Source organism: Ursus maritimus, unplaced genomic scaffold (genome assembly GCF_017311325.1).
Source record: "Ursus maritimus isolate PB19 unplaced genomic scaffold, ASM1731132v1 scaffold_1, whole genome shotgun sequence".
NCBI lineage: Eukaryota > Metazoa > Chordata > Mammalia > Carnivora > Ursidae > Ursus > Ursus maritimus.
In genome coordinates, this window is record NW_024423343.1 from 106220544 (window position 1) to 106240935 (window position 20392).

General features: G+C 42.6%; 1 protein-coding gene across 3 annotated transcripts in view; it reads right to left on the reverse strand.

Moving 5' to 3' along the window:
- Nucleotides 1-20392, reverse strand: part of AMMECR1L (AMMECR1 like) — a 21879-nt gene continuing 1487 nt past the window's right edge. The window contains exons 2-8 of one of the 3 annotated variants that reach the window (XM_040619390.1): nt 20158-20267; nt 11485-11929; nt 8100-8210; nt 7675-7789; nt 6947-7037; nt 5307-5403; nt 1-3615 (exon numbers count right to left, since the gene is read on the reverse strand). In XM_040619390.1, coding sequence (XP_040475324.1) covers nt 3504-3615; nt 5307-5403; nt 6947-7037; nt 7675-7789; nt 8100-8210; nt 11485-11891 — 933 coding nt within the window. In that variant the 5' untranslated portion in view covers nt 11892-11929; nt 20158-20267 and the 3' untranslated portion in view covers nt 1-3503. Of the gene's footprint in view, nt 3616-4456; nt 6859-6946; nt 7038-7674; nt 7790-8099; nt 8211-11484; nt 11930-20157; nt 20268-20392 lie in introns of those variants that run through there. The other 2 variants (XM_040619392.1, XM_040619391.1) reach the window with 2 other exon arrangements.

Here is a 20392-nt window from a genome sequence, read left to right on the forward strand (position 1 = left end):
TTTTTACCCATTATGATTTATTCTCTACAATACTTCGTTAAAGAGTTCAATGATTTGCACTCAGAAGTTATATAGCCAAGAGGCAACCAAGTGTAATACAAAGAATTGGTCTGAAGTCTTTGCACTGAAGGCCATACAAAGTCTCTTGCTTCAGGGAAGTAAGAATGAAAATAAACAAAACAAACACATAACTCCCTAGGCTCCAGAATCTCAATAGAAAATAGCATCAACAGTTAGTGAAAGTGTAGGTGTTAACGTATCATGGAAAACAGGTCTTGTGCAAATATTAAAATTAACACCCAGGACTTCTGTATAGATGATTTTTATTATAAACAATAAAATATACGTAATGTCTCAACTACAAACCTTTCATGTTGAAAGGGTCTCTAACATGAATTGCTTTAATATTATGAAGCGAAAAAGTTTAAGAACCTCACAGTGGAAACAATCCAACACCGACAAATTCTAGTGATCAAAGACATTCTCTTTTAGTTAACGTAAAACAAGGACGATTCATAATTACAGAGAGAATGTCCTAGCTGTGGGTATTATGAGACAAGCCAACTTTCCAGACCAAAAGGCACTCACAGCTAGGGATGAAACGCACTCCGAACTGAACCAGCCAACATGGGCTGGTTCCTTAACAGCAGTCACCTACTGTTCAGCTTGAGCAGCCCAAGGACAAAGTCAACACCAAGCAGAAAACAGTCCCTTCTTTTTAGACCTGCCACTCACACCACATGTACTGGCCACCCTCATCACGGCTTTGGTCAAGCATGTGGAAGGCAGTTCAGTTCCAGTTCGGAGCCGTCATCTCCCTATGCAAAGCTGCCACGTGGATGATCCAGACTTAATATTTTTCCTGAGAGCCACCTGCCACACATCTTCGTGAGGTGACCATGACTGTACACTTCCAGACTGCTTCCTGACTAGGCCCCATTCAGGACAGACACTGACAGTGGCATTCCTTATGGGGCCGAATAGTTTTTCCTTGGTCGACTCCTGACTCCCCCTGACAAGGCCAGAGGGACTTGAGCATCTCCACTGCTGGACTTGTATGGGAGCATGAGGGAATGTGCAGGGAGTAAGGCTTCTTCACTCCAAAACCCACTGAGCCCACTTCAGTGTGGTGCTGGGCTTAATCAGCCCAATTCTTGTGCACTGATTTTTTTTCCCCATTTCGTGGGTTTTTAAATTTTCTGTTCATTTTCATAAATGGCAGGTATCCTACCCCACCCTCAATAAAATAAAATAAAAAACATACTATACATCGGGGAAGACAAATAGGGCAACATTTCTACAAGACGAAATAGGCTTGAAGAGCATGGCACTGTAGTAAATGCTTGCATGACCAGTCTCACTGAGCGTGCTCAGGGGTGAAAGTTTAGCACCAATTTTTTTGCTTTTTTTAATCTTTAGAAATTAAACTCAACTTTTAACACAGAACACTTGAACAGTAGTGAGTGTAGCCCTATGTATCAATACTGTTGTACAAATTGGAGGCGGGTGGTTTAGTCCGGAGCTGACCACCCCGACATCAATCCATGGCACCTAAGAGTAACTATCGTCACATTTGTTTGTTAACAAGACATTTATTATTCTCAGCAGCAGGAAATCATGAAACAATCCCTTCATCTTCAAAAGCTTTTTTTTCATCAACCTTACAAGGGAAAAGTGGCAGGATGCGAGAACGCAGCACAAGAGTTAAGATAGGGTGGCGCGGCCTGACCTGGGCATCCTGAGATCAGCCCACTTCCCTTGCACATTCCGTATCCTCATGAACAGCAGAGGACGGTGCCAAGCAAATCTGCTCACCCTCATCCATTTCTTCCAAGAAATGAGACAGCAATGCCTAGAATGGCATGTGTGTCGTTTCTTGGATTATGTCCCTGCTCCCCCTTCCCCATTCCTGGCAGAAGAAAACTCAAAATTTCTTTTGATTTGGATATTTGCCCATTTTGGAAAGCCACACCATCACCACATAAAATTTAAAAAATAAATTAAAACAATGGTGTTCACCGGATTGACACCAAATCCACTTCAAGAGTTCTCTAACCATGTTGTTGGAAACCAGTGTATCACCCTCCGGGTCCGTCCTTCCAACTGGCCACCTCTTCCTGTGAATCCTTTCAGCAGTGCCTCTGTGACAATGTTTCCAGAGCATCTTCCAAGTCCCCAGCTTCTATGAACTCTGCCACCAAATGAGGGAAAAATAGGCAAGAGGGAGGAGAAACTTGCTGACAGCTATTTGGAATCAGCAACAATGGGGAAGGGAAATATGCCACATCAAAGTCTGAATGACCTAGAATAAAATGAGCTATTTGGAACTTTGCCACGGTGGGGTGAAGATTCCCAGCATGTTAGGCAAGATAAAGATTCATCTTGTTTAATTACACAGCTTTGTTCTAAAGTCCTGGAAAGGACTGAAACAGCAACAGTCTTCCCACTTCTCCAGGCAAGCTAGACAAAGGAACTCCTCTGCTTAAAGGTCCCTCGGGATGTCTGCCTGAAAAGAAAAACAGCTTGGAGACCCTGGATTTTCTCCCATGACAATGTGTCCTTCTAAAGCCCAACCCAAGTGCTTGTTGGAACACTTATGCCTTCTGAGAACCTAGATCCAGCTATAGGCACTGCTACCAGTAGAGGAGTGAGGTAGCCAGGTGGTAAGGAAGAGGTCTCTCCTTTTTCACTTCGTGCAGCGATGATTTCGGGACCTCCCATGGGCATCCCAATCCAGTCCTCAGCAGGCTACACCACAGAGCTCTGTTCAATACCAGGAGACTCAATGCAGGAAGAGTGCCAGAAAATCCAACTGAGAGTGGGATGAGAATTAAAACCTTCGAGGCTAATTGAGCAATGAGATCTGCAACGCCATCCAAAGGGCTTCCGATCTTGATGTGGGTCTCTGTCCAGGAGCCTCAGAGGACTCATGGTGCCCACGTTCACCCCTAACATGGCGTCCTTATGAAGCATGGAGGTTGTGATCAACTCTTGGTACGCAATAAACTGGAAGTTTAAAAAAGGAATTTAAAACAACCTAAAAATGTTTCTTGTTGGTCTCCGTTGCCCAGACTGCCAGGGGAATACACCTACTTGATCTGGGGAGGCTGTAGGGGTGTGTGTGGGGTAAGCCTTCATGGACCATCAATTCCGGCTTCCACTGTGTGGCCAACACAGAGGCAGCAAATCAGCAGCAACACCTGCATGCCAAGGGTCTTCTGAACCCACACGGTAATTCTCACTAGTCATGGAGGAGCCCCAATCCAACGGAACCCCATATTGAGGAAAGGCTGAGATAAGGCTTGGGCCCCTCAAGTTCTGTTTCATTCAGTATAACCCCGCCCCCCCCTCAGTCAGCTGGAGGCAGACTTGGCAACGGAAGCTAGCATCATAAAATGGTGCAGTAATAGAAGTAACTGGACCAGGAAGAGGAGGCATCTGCTCCAATGATGTCATAGCCATTGGTGGCCACAGGGGGGTGAGACTGGTCATGCAGCCGTGTGTCAGGAGTAATGATTGTAGAGGGGCGGGGCATGAAGAGTGCCATTCTGGAAACAGTGCTGTCGAGAAGCAATATACTCTGCATAACTGATTGTCACCTTCTCACTTCGGTACCTGTATAAGGAAACAGGAAAGGGTATTAGGAACCTCAAACTCTTCGTTCTGTAAAGTCACTCAGCAGAGAAAACCAAAAGCTTATTCCACATTTTGAAAGAATAAAATGGAAGACCAAGAGCAATCTTACTTACAGAAAATGAAAGACAGCACGAGAAAACAATGTTGTTATTACAAATGAACAAGATGAAAAAGCACAATCACAATTCACCCCTGAGAATGTATTTTCTGCACATCCCACCTTTAAACACTATCAGGCTGCTCTTAAGCAATCTGCTACTGGGGTCTGGATGAAGAATGTCAAGGTCAAATCACACGGGTGGCAGACTGGAAGATGGCTATACCAATGCCCAGTGCAAACTGCATATCTACTGCATAAAATGTGATAAATTTGACAGAAATGCAACCTCAATTTGCAGAAAAGCAACAAACAAGTTATTTATAACTAAAAGGGGCACAGATACCTAATTCTGGGTCAAATTCTGATGAAGCAGGTTAAAGGATCCTGAGGCTATATAGGACGGGTCTCAATTCCCAGATGAATATGCCATATCATATCACAGGGTCATCAGAACAGAATTCATAGCACTTTGGCTTTGCTCTGGAAAGAGCCATGAGTCAGGATGCGAAGCATGGGGTGTTACAAACCTATGGAGCCTACTACAGACCACAGGAGCTGGGTGTGACAATCCTTACCCAGAGCCATCTCTTTCCCACTGTAATCACTCCTCCACTGCAAGGTGATTATTCCTGAATTTTGACAGGGAAATGGCTGTTCAAATAAATTATAATAATAATAATAATAATAATGCTTTGTATTTGAAGTTTTTTTTTCTTTTTTTTGGAATCCAAAGCATTTCAAAAACACTGGGTTATCTTCCAAATAGACCTGTGAGGTTAGTATATGATTATTCAGTATTTTACAGATGAGAGGGCCAACAGAGGCCCACAGAAGCCCACAGAAGCTAAACCTCTCAGTGTTTCCGATTTCAGTAGGGATGGCAAGAGAACTGACATCTACTGACCACCTATAATTATTGCCTGGCCCTGGGCTAGAAATCTTCATACGTTACCTTACCACACTCTAAAACAACCCCAAGGCATTATCATTCACTTCTTACATACAGGAAAAGTCCCCCTCCCCCTCAGAGAGGCAGAGTAAGTAACTGGGCCAGGTCCCATAGTTAGGCAGTGGTGGAGCTGGGATTCAGACTCCAAGTCCGTGTGCATTCTACTACACAAGGCAGACTCCCCCAACGAGAGGGGAGTTTCCTTGTAACTCTGTGAAAAGCACTGTCTCACTATTCTATTAACATGACACCTGTATCCCCTGCCACCTGACTGCATGTGACTTCAAGCGACCCTGGACCTCTGCGCTGACAGCCTTCATTCCTGACCTCAGTCTGCTCCCTTAAGCCTCCCAAGCAGTGGGTCTGGTGAAGACATCCACCACCTGATCGTGGCCTAAACTCTGCTCCGGCTCTGCCATCGACTCAGCTGCAGAGATGCCCAGGACGCTGGGAAGTCTTTGTCTTTGCTGCCACTGCTTCCTCCCAGCTTAAACCTGACCCATACCTCTTTAGTTTAGGGACATTAGCAGAGAAAATTTTTTCTAGCCCTTTCCATCAAAAGTATCCTCCATCCAACCCGAGCTAAATTAAAATGACAAGGAAAATGAGACAGTGGGTTACCTGGTAAGTTTGATCGTTTTTCTGAATTCACTGGTAATTGGAGCCTTAAAGCCACCTTTCCTGAGCAAGGAGTCTATTGTCTGGATCTGATCCCAGTCTGAGGAGAAGAGAGGCACACTGAGATCAGTGCACGATGACACAAGAATAGGGTATGTTCCCACACGGCAAGAAAAGAGAAGCAGCCAGGTCTGCTAGGGTCAAAGGGAGCCCTGGACACTGGCCCCACATCCCTAGAGCCCCGTCTGCCTCACTGACATCCAAGTAGAATCAAAGACATGAGATGATAACCCGGCATACACCATAACGGCTCTCCCCAGGCCCTCTGCTCCTGTGTCTTTCCTGTCAGATGTGATCCCAGTATAATTATCTGGGACCAAACATGTCTCAACCTAAGACTGGCCTGCTGGCCTAGTGCTGGCAACCAAGGCTGTTCTGTGAGAGGAGAGAACTCAAATTCTGCAGCCCGTATTCCTTTGTGTGGCCTTCCTTTACTGATGATTTCTAGGAGTCCTGTTCTCTATTACAGAGAACTGATAGCAGGAAGGAAGCCAATCCTTCATGAAGGACAGGAAAGTTGTTCACATATATCGCTGTGTTGCTCCTGCACATTTTTAACAGATAAAACCAAACACATAAAAACTGAAAACCAAAGAGAAACCCCTAAATTACCCCCAATTTTAAAATTTTGCCAACCAATTTTCAAATGGCACAAGTAATCTCATTATCTGTTATCGCCACATCTCACTATTAGGAAATATTTATGGTATCCCTTCCTGTACAAAAATGTTAGACTTATGGCCTCAAAGTGGCTAAAAGGCTTCCTTTTTATGCCACATCCACACTGCTTTTGAGAAAGTTTCAACACAACCATGATGGAACCCAATAAGGCAAGCACTCTCCACATAATTAGTTCATTGACACATTGAACTGGGTATTTCTCTTTATTCCAGGTTCACACCCAATAAATACTGTGTGTTTTACATGTTATTTTCAAAAACAGACAAGAAAGAAGGGAGGGAGGGTGGGAGGGATGAAGAGAAGAGAGAAAAAGAAAACTGGGTTACATATCACAGAACATACAAGCAACACTGAAAGGCATCCTTCCAAATATTCTTTTAAAGAGAAAACCTACCCAACCCACCTCCTACCTTTATTGTCCCATTATAAGAACTTATTACCTACTGAGTTCTTAAAAAAACCAAAAAAACAAAAAAACCCAGAAGATTATGTTTTGCCTTTTTCCAACTATAACACTATTTAATAATTAATGATCAAAAGTTCAAAACCCACCGATATGGGCAACTTCCCTTTACAATGGACTCCACAATATGGTCCAGGTGATTGCTGGAATTTTGCTACAATTACCACTAGTTTTGGGGGCCAAGGAATAAAACTTTTCACTGAGAGGAAGTGAAACACAGGGGTGAGTATGGGAAGTCTTTACCCCTTTTCTTCTCCAGCTCCTGCATTTTTTTTGGAGTTTATTTCTCATCTATAAGACTTTGATAGACACTAAGAGGAAGAAAGGCACTCGGTCTTCGTTGAAGTTGGGCTGAAAGACAATACACGTCACTTTCCTGCCTTTAAATGGTGACACTGTGAATAGTATCCTTCACTGAAACTCCATTTGTCAAACTCACCTTGTTCCTTAGCAACCTCAGGTAAATACGTGGCCGTACGTTTGACGCCTTTTTCATTGATGAATTCAATTCGAATCCCATGGACCCCTACCTACAGGAGAAATAACCAAATAAAGAGCATTTACTTACTCTACTGGAACTTCAGGCACCCACATTTACTTGACACTGCCCCCTGACCAGCTCGATCCAAGTCTGAGAAAAGGAGAACCTGCTGCTTTTTCATGACCAACTCTTTGCCTCAGGTATAGAAGTCAGAGTAACTTCAGCTTGAGGGAAGCAGTGAGCCTACAAGTAGCCACCTCTCCGAGTATGAGGATGGTAGAAATAAATTGTCACTAGCTCATCCAAAAATCTTAAATATCCCACCTTTAATCTACTCCATTAAACATACCACAGGGTTTTGATCTAGGCTCATGACTCCTCACAACAGCTTTTACTCAAGGGCTTACCAAGAGGGATCTGGAATGCTCTCTTTATCCCCAGTATCACATCCTATTAGATGGAACAAAAGTGGACTGGGAAGACACAGGAAAAGAAGAAAGACTTCACATTTCTTCCTACTTCTAAGATCACAGCACCTTTCCTGTCACCTATGTGGCCCCCAATTGCTTCCAAACTCAGCTTTCACATTCTTATACCCTCTCTCAATGAAGGAGATACATTACCATGTACTAACCCGAACCCAAATGCAACGAGAGATGCAGAGTTCCAAATGCGGCTGTTCTCACCTCCCAGTCCAGGTAATCACTGGCATCCTCAAAGTTAGTAAGGAGGGAGACAGAGCAGAAAAGTTTAGGCAGCTCCTCTCGGGTCAGGGGGGGAAATCGGCTGTCCTTAAGTGCACTGGAGGGGGACAGAAAACATAAGTGAGGCTGCTCTGGAGCTGGGAGCCAACATTATGTGCCCGAATATTTATGAATCCTGAGCTATGCAGCGGATATTGATTATCCATCAGTACTAATATGCTAAAAATAACTTGATGCTATTAACTGTCTATACTTGAACTGGTAAGTGACTCACCAGATTCAAGCCCCCATACTCCCTGATTACCAACAAGAGAACACTCAAACTTTACCACTTAGAAGAAATAAAGTCAGGCAGTTGTTTCAATTCTAGTCAATTTATCTACAGAGCTTATGTCTGGTGTCATTACCTGGTTAACGTGTATTCCCTGAGTCCTGAATGAAGATTCATGGCTGAGAAGGTCCCAATGCAGCCACGAAGCCGCTTGTCCCGCCCTGTCTTCCAAGTCACAAAGAGCGGACTACAAAAGCAAAACAAAAAACATTCTCCAGCCCCAAATTAATCATGCATAAGAACAAAACCTTTGCTTTTGCCCCATTCATTTCTGATATTCCCCAAAAGGACTGTTTTCTGAATTGTGGCTATCTGAAGGACTCTGCCTTTTTGGGAATTGTGCAGTCTCTGGATGGAGAGAGAGGAGAGGGCAATAAGACAGTGTGAAGAACAGAGCTCTGTGCAGCCCTTCCTGTGATCCTTTTTAATTCACTGTGACATGTTTGTGCTACTTTCCTTCCCCTCTGCCCAGCACTCAACTTCTTCTAATTTTCCAAGTCTTTCTCCTTTTCTTTATTTTTAGGAGTGTCCACGTTCCCCAGTTACATCCTTCATGACGACACTGGGCCTGCGTACCTCTCCCCATTCCCTGCAACCCCCCATTGTTCCTGTAATTATCTCTGTCCCTCGTCCTGCTCATAAATGTTCGGGAAAAGAAAAACAATGTCTCCACAAGAAAGCTTGTTATTAGAAGTTGCCACTTTCTACTTCTAGGCTAAAGCCATGCATCGTTAGGCTACGTCAGACTGGTGATAACAGAATTTTTTTATAAACAGGTTACAGAGCTGTTCCTTCATCCTGGTATTTCCTCTATACTCCTATGCCTTTATTTCTTAGGTTGAGCAAAATACTTCTAAAAAGTAACTTAAATTTCTAAAGCTGTCTACTTTGATCAGTGTTATAAAGCAATCTGCCGCCTATCTTTTCCTTCCAGTAAACACCTGAACAGCACCAAAGTTACTGTCCCAAAACCCCTCAAGAATTCCAGGCGGCAGAATGGAAATATAAGCCCCTGAATACGACAGCACATTCCCTGTAACACTGCAGCCACCACCCACTCTTCCAAATCCACATCCCTTTCTTACAGGGGACACACTTGATCCCATTAGGATCAAGCCTTAGAACCTCTACCTGTTCAGCCAGGGATTTTCTCACCATGGTATCCGATGGCAATACTTCCCTAAAAAGTTAGCACATTTCTCTACATGGTTTCTCCTCTAACACAATCACACAGGGGTAACTTCCCCTCTACTTCGGCCCAGACAGGGTCCCACACACATTATTTAGTTTTGTGTGTGCGATCTGCCAACTTGGTAAGTCTCCCATAAGTGAAGACTTTTTTTCATATCCTCTTCACTCCCTGACCAGTGAGGCTACACATTGCTCCAATATGGCATTAACAGTTGAAGAATGAATGATCTTAGTTCAATGAATGACCTAAAAGCATCTCTTCAGTGCTCTTTTAAAGCCGGTTCAGGGGTGCCTGTCTGGATGGGTCAGTGGAACGTGATCTCAGGGTTGTGAGCTCCAGCCCCAAGTTCCATATGGAGATTACTTAAAAATAAAATCTCAAAAAAAAAAAAAAAATTTATCAACAATAGCCAAACTATGGAGAGAGCCCAATGTCCACTGACTAATGAATGGATAAAGAAGATGTGGTATATATTATGCACAGTGAAATCTTGCCATTTGTAACAAGGTGGGTGGAGCTACAGTGTATTATGCTAAGTGAAATAAGTCAGAAAAAGACAAATACCATTATGATTTCAGTCATATATGGAATTTAAGAAAAAGTGTGGAAGGGGGAAAAGAAAAAAGGAGAGAGGGAACAAGCTTTAAGAGACTCTTAACGATAGAGAACTAAAGGTTGATGGAGTGAGGTGGGTGGGAGAATGGGTTAAATGGGTGATAGAGATTTATTTATTTATTTTTTTATTAGAGAGAAAAAGTGAGCATAAACAGGGAGAGTGGCAGAGGGAGAGGGAGAAGCTGGCTCCCCACTGAGCAGGAAGCCCGACGCAGGGCTTGATCCCAGGACTCTGGGATCATGACCCAAGCCAAAGGCAAACACTTAACAGACTGAGCCACCCAGGAGCCCCATGGGTGATGGGTATTAAGGAGGACACTTGTGGGGCACCTGGGTGGCTCAGCTGGCTAAGCACTGGACTCTTGGTTTTGGCTCAGATCATGATCTCAGGGTTGTGAGACTGAGCCCTGAGTCAGACTTTGTGCTCAGTGGGGAGTCTGCTTGAGATTCTCCTTCTCCCTCTCCCTCTCCCCCTGCTCGCATGCTCTCTCTACAATAAGTAAATAAATTAAAAAAAAAAAAGGAGGGCACTTGTTATGATGAGCACCGGGGTTGTATGTAAGTGATGAAATCACTGAATTCTATTCCAGAAACCAACATTGCACTGTATGTTAACTATCTAAAATTTAAATTAAGGGTGGGGGAATGGGATAGGCTGGTGATGGGTAGTAAGGAGGGCACGTATTGCATGGCGCACTGGGCGTTATACGCAACTAATGAATCGTGGAACTTTACATCAAAAACTAGGGATGTACTGTATGGTGACTAACATAATAAAAAATTATTATTAAAAAAATAAAAAATAATAAAATTTAAATTAAGAAAAGAAAGGGGAAAAAAAGCCAGCAGGAAGGAAGAAAGGGGGAAGAAAGGAAGGCAGGCAGGGAAGGAGGAGGGGAGGAGGGGGGGAGGGAGGGAGGGAGGGAGGGAGGAAGGAAAGAAAGAAAGAAAAAAAAAAAGAAAAGGAAAGAAAAAAGAAGAGAAAAGAAAAACACAGGCCAGCTCAAGAGCTGCTTCCAATTCTGAGGAAAAAGAAAACACTGCATGGATTACTTCACTTTATACGTACTCCTTGTTTAAGTCCTTGGCACCTTGAGAGAGTTTGGGACAAATCAGAGTCTTGAACTAAAAGCAGTAAAGCAGATTCTGACGTGTTTGGTGGGGTGCGAGCAGCCACGTGGGATTACCACGGGATTACTGATTAACAAAGTGAGGGGGCCCTTATTAACAGCATCACGGCTCCCACTAAATGCGCTCCTACTCTCCAGCCTGGCCCTCAGACACTTCCAATTCACTTGGACTTCAACACCTGGGTCCACAATGGTATGATGTGCGGCCTCACCACTCAAGAGCTTAAATCACCTATCCGCCACAATATAAACCTACCAAAAGAAGAACCAAGAAGAAAATCCTAATTTCTACAACATTACCTTAAAAACAAGCCCAGACTGCCTCCAACCTAGACTTCTTCTGTTACTGAATCCAGATATTGTTCTAGGTATTGTCTGGACATTTCTCATCATCCTATCCCCATTACTCTCTGCCCGAATGATGCTAAAGATTCTTTAAGTGTCAGACTCCCTCAAGAGAATAACCCAAGAAAGATGTCATCATGCCTTTCTTACTGTCCCCTGCACCTGACTAATTTACTCACTAGGGGTCATTGGTGAATCTAGGAAGTCGTGGCTGTGGGAAGCCATAGAGGTGACAGTAGAGGACGTCAAAGCAGTAGCAGCACATCTCTGCAGTCACCACCAGATTCTTGGCGGTGTTAGCAGTTCCATTGGGCCGGGGAAGAGGGCTCAGCGCTCCCGATGCGGGATTCATTCGTGTAATGGGAGAATTTCCAGGTCCCAGAGTTAAGTCCGACACATTCTCCCGACCACTGCTGCCATCCACATGCTGGTGGTTTTGAAGAGGTCCTGAACTAGAGCCGGGGACAGTTGTGGACTGGTTCCCGTGACTGTGCGTTCCACTTCCAGATAACTTGGGCTTCTTGACCCCACAACAGCCTGCTGCCAACTTGGGCTCAAGTGGAGGAACACAACGTCTTTTTCCCATCCTGATTCAGTGCTCGAGGACTGGAATGCTGCAGAACCCTGAGCAAAAACAGAACAGTTAAGCATCAATTCAAAAGGTTAGTTAAAAGGAGAAAATAAAAATCAAAAAGAAAGAGTCTACGTGGAGAGTCATCAAATTCTCTTTCTTATCCAGGTCACAAAAGGCTGCAGACCAGCCTGACTGGAAGAGACCCTGAGCTCCAGCCTGGGCACTCCTAACCTTTTTCTAAAGAAGAGCTGTTTTTCCTTTTCCATAAAGCCTTCTGATCATCCCAGACAGAGGCTGGCCACAAGCAGCCCCTCTTGCCCAGGACTCCCTACGGCAGAAGGAAGGGTGGGTGGCAGCCATTGTGGAGATGCATGAGGACATTGCAAGACGCACTGGACCTGTCAGACTCTTCGTCATTGCATTCTCTACCTTTCAGGGCCTCCAAATTAGACCACCCTATTTTTAAAGAGCCCCAGAGGAAACTTCATGCTTTTCCTCGTTAACCACACCCTTTCAGCATTTTACTCATCACTAACCTAAATCTGTGTGATTTCAGCCCTAGACCTGAGTGAATACGAAAAGCAGTTAGCTGCCATTCTGAAAAGAGCACACCTTCCAACACAAGGCTCCCACTTTTCTGTCCTCACAGCTCTCATTCTCCAATGCCTTGCTCATTTTCTTTGGTTTTCTGAACTCGCAACTCCAATTTCTACACATCTCTCTATCATTTCAAAACCCCAATTCAAAAAAAAGCTACAACCTAGTAGGAACCTTTATCACATAAATGACCCAAGCTTCACAGGCCTTTTGTGAGGTAGCCATTTCTGCCCTGTCACAGCGAGGCAGAGGCATGCAAAGCCACTCAGCTTAACGACATGTGGCAGAGGATGGGCCAGGAAACCAGAACGTCCCATCTGATGATGTGAATGGAAGGAAGGAATTTTTTTTACTGAATTTTTTTTCTTAAACACCCTGAGGTAAAAATGGACAGTTATAACAACAACCAAGATCCTTTCTCTGATTCAACAGAATCAGGAAAATAGTTTTTTCAATGTCAATAATACCAAAGTTTGTAAAATTCTGCTGACTTAAGGAAAGCATACTTAAATCTCCCTGTGATTTGGACATATAACACATAACTGCCTTGTTTTAAAAAAACATAATTTACCTTTTTATGCACTGCTCTATAATACAGTATTTTGGTTGTAAATTCTACATTTAAATCAAATTAGATATTTACATTCCCATTTGCAAAGCCATTATTTCTACACAAGTTATCACTTTAGGCTGAATGAGATACAAAAATTTCACAAGTATTATTTATGGTTTTCTTTTTCTTTTTTTTTTTAAGATTTGACAGAGAAGGGGGGGGAAGAGAGAGAGAGACAGAGGCATCACACACGCGGGGGGAGTGGGAGAGGGAGAAGGAGGCTCTCTGCTGAGCAGGGAGCCCAATGTAGGGCTGGATCCCAGGACCCCGTGATCATGACCTGAGCTGAAGGCAGACGTTTAACCGAGCCACCCAGGCGCCCCTACTTATGTTCTTGATATATGCTGATCCATAACAAAATACACATTTTTGTATTTAGGGCAATTCTTACTGAGATGAAAGTTCCTTGTAGTTTAGGGTTAATAGTTGTACACTTCAATGTCTGGCTTGACACAGGCTTCTTTTTGAGAAAGCCTTAGGTACTTATACGATAAAACCCCCCATGACACGTTTATTTCTGAGTGTGGATGTCATTGTCTTTATTGTTTAGACTGTTGAAAGAGGGAGGTTAAAAATGCTGCCTCCGGAGCCAAATGGCCTGTTCAAATTCTGATTCCTCTGGGATCAAACTCTTCATGTCTCAGTTTCCTCAGCATGGGAATAACACTAGTACTTCCCACTTGCCTCATGGGGTTTTAGGAGAATTAAATTAGTTTAATATGCATCAAGTGTTTGAGACAGTGCCTGATACGTAGTAGGTGGCACTGCATTTAGCTGCTCATATCACTTGGGTTCTTGTTCAACTGCCCCATTGGAATGGATATCCCAGAGGGCCAGGACTCTGCTAGGCACTTAACACTTAGATCAGTGTTTGCTCTGAACAGGTGTGCTTTAAACATTACACTGAATCCTTAAAACCACTCGGCAAGGCAGGTGATGTTACTATCATTTTACAGAGGAGAAACCTTGGGCTTAATAAGATAACTTGCCCAAAATCAGACTGCCACTAAGTGGCAGAGTTAGGATTTGGATCACAGTCTGTCAGACTTCAAGCCTGGGTCCTTCCACCAAGTCACAGAGAAGAATGAGGCCTACCAATAATATCCACTGGATTCAGTCATTTCCTAAGGGCATGATAAAAAAAAAATTACATTCAAGGACATACTAAAAACTAACCTACTAGTTCACAGAATCTTGCCAACAAAAATGGAACAGGAGGGGCACTGACTGGCTCAGTTGGAAGAGCATGGAACTCTTGATCTCAGGGTCATGAGTTCAAGCCCTATGCTGGGTATAGAGATTACTAAAAAAATTAGAAATAAAAAAATAGCGAATAAAAATAAATAAATAAAATGGCCTTAAAAAGCAACCTATGCCCAAAGCCAACATCTCAAGCCATGACCCTGAAAATTATCAGTGTCCCTGCCACTGTCATTTAGTCTGCAGTGGATGTCACTGGCCTCTTGACTTTCTACCTTGTGCATAACTGTGGGAGGGGACTTAAGACACATGTTGAATGAAGCAGCAGGACTATCTCTGGAGAGCTGGAGTTTTAACAGGGTCTCCAGAAAGCCCCAAAGTTCGAAGCAGCAAAGAGAAGGGATGAAACACAACAGTTAAAAAAAGAAATGTTTCCTCACTCTCATTATACCAAAGAACACCTGAAGGAAGAGTTAATGTCATGAGATGGCAACTCAGGTGATCCTTAGCAGGTGTCATCAGCTACCTGGCTGGTCAAACACCCCACAACAGAGCAACAGAAAGGATTTTCAAACCATGCCAAGGCAGGTGAAGATTCTGCCTATGCACCACATGCAAGCACCGATCTGCAGTGGGGCATGATCACAACAGATACCAAGTGATTACATTTAACAATTCCCCACACCCTCCTTTTTTTTTTTTTGCTGAGAACTTTATTTTTTTTTATTTTTTATTATGTTATGTTAGTCACCATACAGTACATCCCCGGTTTCCGATGTAAGGCTCGATGATTCATTAGTTGCGTATAACATCCAGTGCACCATGCAATACGTGCCCTCCTTACTACCCATCACCAGCCTATCCCATTCCCCCACCCCCCTCCCCTCTGAGGCCCTCAGTTTGTTTCTCATAGTCCATAGTCTCTCATGTTTCATTCCCCCTTCTGATTACCCCCCCTTTCTTTATCCCTTTCTTCCCCTACCGATCATCCTAGTTCTTATGTTCCATAGATGAGAGAAATCATATGATAATTGTCTTTCTCTGCTTGACTTATTTCACTTAGCATTATCTCCTCCAGTGCCGTCCATGTTTCCCCACACCCTCCTAAACTACAATCTGAAATCAACAGAACCAACCCAAACCTTGTGGCTCCTTAGGCCCAAGCATTTCTCTGGAGGCCACTATGCAAACAATTCAATCAATGTTCTCAATTAGTGACCAAAGGCGGAGTTAGAGACTTCTTGCATCAAAATTATAAGGTATTTCTTCAAAAATTTGTTCCCTAAATTAAAATCTACAAAAATTTCAAACATAAAGTTAAATAGTATAATGGACCCAAGAACCAGTTTTAATAATTTTTAACATATGACCAATCTTATTTCAACTATAGCCTACGTACTCAATCTCCCCTCCTACTGAATTATTATGAAGACATGTTTTTAAGGGGGCCAATATTTTACTTATCTGTTGGCATAAGGCAAATAATAAGTGACTTACAGGTGAAGAATGTGAAGGAAAACAGAGTGCTGGGAGTAAATACTTACTTAGAATATCAACCCCATCTACCAATTTGATCAAATTTTTCTCTTTGAGGGATGCCTGGGTGGCTCAGTTGGCTAACCGTCTGCCTTCGGCTCAGGTCATGATCCCAGGACCCTGGGATCCAGTCCAGCATCAGGCCCCTTGCTCAGCAGGGAGCCTGCTTTTCCCTCTGCCTGCTGCTCCCCTTGCTTGTGCGCTTTCTCTCCCTCTGACAAATAAATAAATAAAATCTTAAAACAACAACAAAAACAACTTTCTCTTTGAGACTCTTTTAATCCTACTCCAGCCAAGTGGGCCATCTCACCACAGCTAAGCAGTCCCTGACTCAGCTCCCAGGACTGCCCTCCAGTGACCAAAGAGACACTGGTTTCTCCAACAGCTGGGCTTCTGAGAGTACAGCCTGAGACCTCAGAAGAGCATTTTAATTCAACAGACTAACCAGCTAAAAACAAATACTCCTAATGACATACTCCACCTTTTCTAAAATTGTGTGTGCATTTGTTCTCACCTTTCCCCCAAACCTCATGAAAACTACCAATAATGGTACTTTGATATAGGAGTTCCTGAATGGATACTATGAACTCCGTTCATCTGAAATAATTGGAATCGGGTATAAAAACTCCTCCTTCCTCTGTGGGGAAGCTAAGCAGCACTCTGCTGCTCTGGGCTCCAGTGGCTTACCATGTCACCTCAATTCCAGAGACAGCGCTGAACTCATCAACCACTTTTATAAACACATGTATCACACTGAGACCCTTCCAAGCCTTCAGCTGGTTAACTCTTTCAAAGCTAAACTCAAGGGCCATTTTTTTTTTTTTTAAGATTTTATTTATTTGACAGAGAGAGAGCACACAAGCAGGGGGAGCGGCAGGGAGAGGGAAAAGCAGGCTACCTACTAAGCAGGGAGCCCAATGCAGGGTTCAATCCCAGGACCCCAGGATCATGACCTGGGCAGAAGGCAGGTGCTTAACCAACTGAGCCACCCAGGTGCCCCAGGGGCCGTTTTTTTAAATGATTTTATTTATTTGAGAGAAAGCGAGCACACACACACGCAGGGAGAGGAACAGAGGGAGAGGGAGAAGCTGACTCCATGCTCAGCACGGAGCCTGATGTGGGGCTCCATCCCAGGACTCCGAGATCAAGACCTAAGCCAAAATCAAGAGTCAGACACTTAACCCACTGAGCCACCCAGGTACCTCTCGAGGGCCACTTTAAAAGCCAGCAGCATGGATCTCATTTTCCTACTGCCTATCTACTTTAGACCAATCAATGAGAATGAACAAGTTAAAACTGGATTTCCACCAGATGGAGACAATACCTGTACTTCCACAAAAGCTGGAGAAGTAACAGGAATCACAGCTCTACCTCTTCCTTCAAGACCTCCTAACCTAACATGTGTCATGTATCGTAAAGCATGTTTACTGTTGAAAAAGTCACCACACCCTTTACCTGACACACAACAGTCAAGGGGTCTTGACCTTCATTAGGGTCTACAACAAAAGATGGCAACTCCTCCTCCCTCTGTGGGGAAGCTGAGCAGTGCTGTGCTGCTCTGCGCAGGGTGGCGTACCATGCCATCTCAATCCCAGACAGCGCTGAACGCTTTACCTTTCGTCTTAGAGGCTGGGTGGCATTCGTCTTTTCTTTCACAACACCTAACATAGTGCCCTGCATATAGTATACATACCAACAATCTGATCTACAGATCTAGTAATTTCACTTTTATAAAAAGAATGCTTATGGCATAAACTAATCTTCTGATCTTTGGTTCTACTGTAAGGTGCTGACTGTGGAGTGTGTTGGAAGCTGAAGGCAACTGAATTACAAGTATGTGTTCTTATTGACAATGTCAACTCTATTCAGCACAAACCAAGGAATGGTTTAATTCATAGCTAAATGGATAGCCAGTGTGGCCAATTCAGTCTAAAAATTAGATACAATATCCCTTAAATTAACTTCTTGGTTTGATTTATGCTTGTAAGCTGCTTTCTTTGCTAAAACACACTAGTCACTGGTCAGTCGTGGATTTAGCCCTGGTGGTATTTAACTTTAGATTGGCTCAAGGCTTTCCTTTGACAGGCCATACCCAGCTTCTAAACTGTAGTTGAGAAGGTTTTTTTTTTCTTCTTTTTTTGAATGATGGGGTGCTTTCAGAGCTACCCATTGGAATATTATTTGCCTGGAAAGTAATTTATTATTTCAGGAGTTAATACAAATGGTATCTCATGAACTGCTGATGTTTACAAAGGGTGTAGAGACCAGTATTGAGGGGAGATGTGAAGACACCCTGATGGATCTGGCTAACTGGACAGGACAGCCTTCCTCCCTTGCTGAGGGTCCCTTTCACACTCCTCAAGTTCACTGACATCTTCACAGAGGAGCTCCCATATCAGAGAACATAGCTTAAGCTCTGGGACTATAGTCTGGGCTCAAATTCGAACTCTGGCTTATCATGTACCAGCTACGCAAACTCAGGCAGGTTGTCACATCTTTGTGGACTTAGGCTCCCAATACCACAGAGGATTATTTGTGACCATTCAATAAGTAAGACGTGAAAAGCATCTAGCATTCTTTGGCACATAACTACTATTTATTAAAGTCTCTGCTATTATTAATACTACCACTATGGTAGGGTACATTATAAAAATAACATAGCTTAAAATTCTTACAATTTCTAGAGAAATAAATGCCCTCATAATAAAATTCTATTAAGAACTACCTTATAGTCTGAAAGATCATATTATTAACATGAAATTATTACTCTAATGACCTTGATGCTTTTCCTCTTTGCAGAACAATGGCTTCTAATAAATCACCCACTGTTCTGTTCACTGTGAGATGCCAGAAAATATAAAGAATGAATCTTGGGCTGTCTGAGTTGTCCACACTTCTATTCTACTGCAGTCCTCTCTTAAGCTTACAGACATACACTAAAAAGAGATGAAACTTGCTAAATATGCTATTATTGTAGAAATCTTGATATATATCGAGTACTAATGGAATCTCTGTGTCAAAGTAGTTAAATTTCAAACAATAACCAGATTTAAATATCTAGAAAAACCTGGAGATGAAAAAACAAAATCTAGATTCACCTTTTGAAGGTAAGCTTCAAAACAACTTATCAGGGAGCATGACCTTCTAACAGATAGATCTGGGAGGCAGGAAAGATGCAAAGAAAAAAGGAATCTCTGCTTTTATCTTGTTATTACGTAGTGTCCAGATGCCTGTTCAAATCAAGCTTTATACAGAAGGGAATGGGTTGTTGTTTCCTTCGTGCTAGAGAGTTGAACTGAAATTCAATTTAATAATTATGTTTTATGAATAGGGAAATGGCACCTGAACTGTAATTCTGGCCTACTTATGTAACTATTCCAAGAAATAGATAAAAAACCCACAAACATTCTGGTAATCATTTCAAATAATCACTTTTATGTTTTTAAAACCTGAATATACACACATACACATATCCAAACACTCGCTGTTTGAGAAATTTCCCTGCAAAATACACTCGATCTTAGGCTGAGAAGTGATCCCCGCAAAATACAGATCTACCTATATAACTGCTTTAGAAATTTACAGATTTACGAAAATGCACAGAACTATATATTCTCATTTCAACTTAGCTTTAAGAAAAACACAAGAGTCAAAAGTTTTGTTTTTAGATTCCCCTCCCTTTTCTATGTGATCTATGGCAAAGTGCCAGATCTTTCTGGGTCTTAGTTCTTTCATTTGTAAAATGAAAATATTTGTCCCGTCTCCTTCACAGAGGGATTGTGAGGTTCCAATAAGATGTGAAGCATTGTGAAAAACACTATCTTACAAGTGTTAGCATACCACAATTAATAAAGTCAAGGGGACACAGCTGTAATAAAAATTCTTCCAGAAAATAGTATCACCATAGCAGATTTAGGGCAAAATGTCCCAAAAATCTCTGAAGATTATAACCATAAGGAAGAGACCCAATAATTGACCTTGATCAGGAACTGCATTAACCTCAGAGTTTTGATCTTTGATTGTCTTTAAAATGAGTAATTTGGGAAAGGGCGGGAGCCAGACCCTCTGTACTAAAAACATAAAGGGTAAGTGTAATACTACATCACTATCTAGGTCACTCTAACTGATTATGGAAAATAAACTTGGCTTTATGTATCTAAATTACTTTAAGAAAGCAAGTAGAAGGGACTTCATCAATATTACAACCTTCTCAAGGAAGCAGAAAAATACAAGTGAAAAAGTAAACCTATATCCTAGTGTCCTAGCACAGGGCTAAAAACAATAACAGCAACAAATTCTAAACATTCTAAATATGTCCAAGGTAATACTCACTGAAAGCAGATAGTTTGTATTGCCAGGGGAACAGCTATAAGAGAGGAGGGGAGTTATTTTGTCTCTGAAATGAACTTTCTTTCTTCCAATTCCATTCCTTCTTCCTGTACCTAAGACAGAAATGCAGGTGCAGTGAATGAACAAAATCAAGGCAGTCCAGAGGTGAGATATGGTTTTTGAAAAATTACAACTCCATTGAGCAATTTCTAGAAAAACAAACAAACAAACAAAGAAA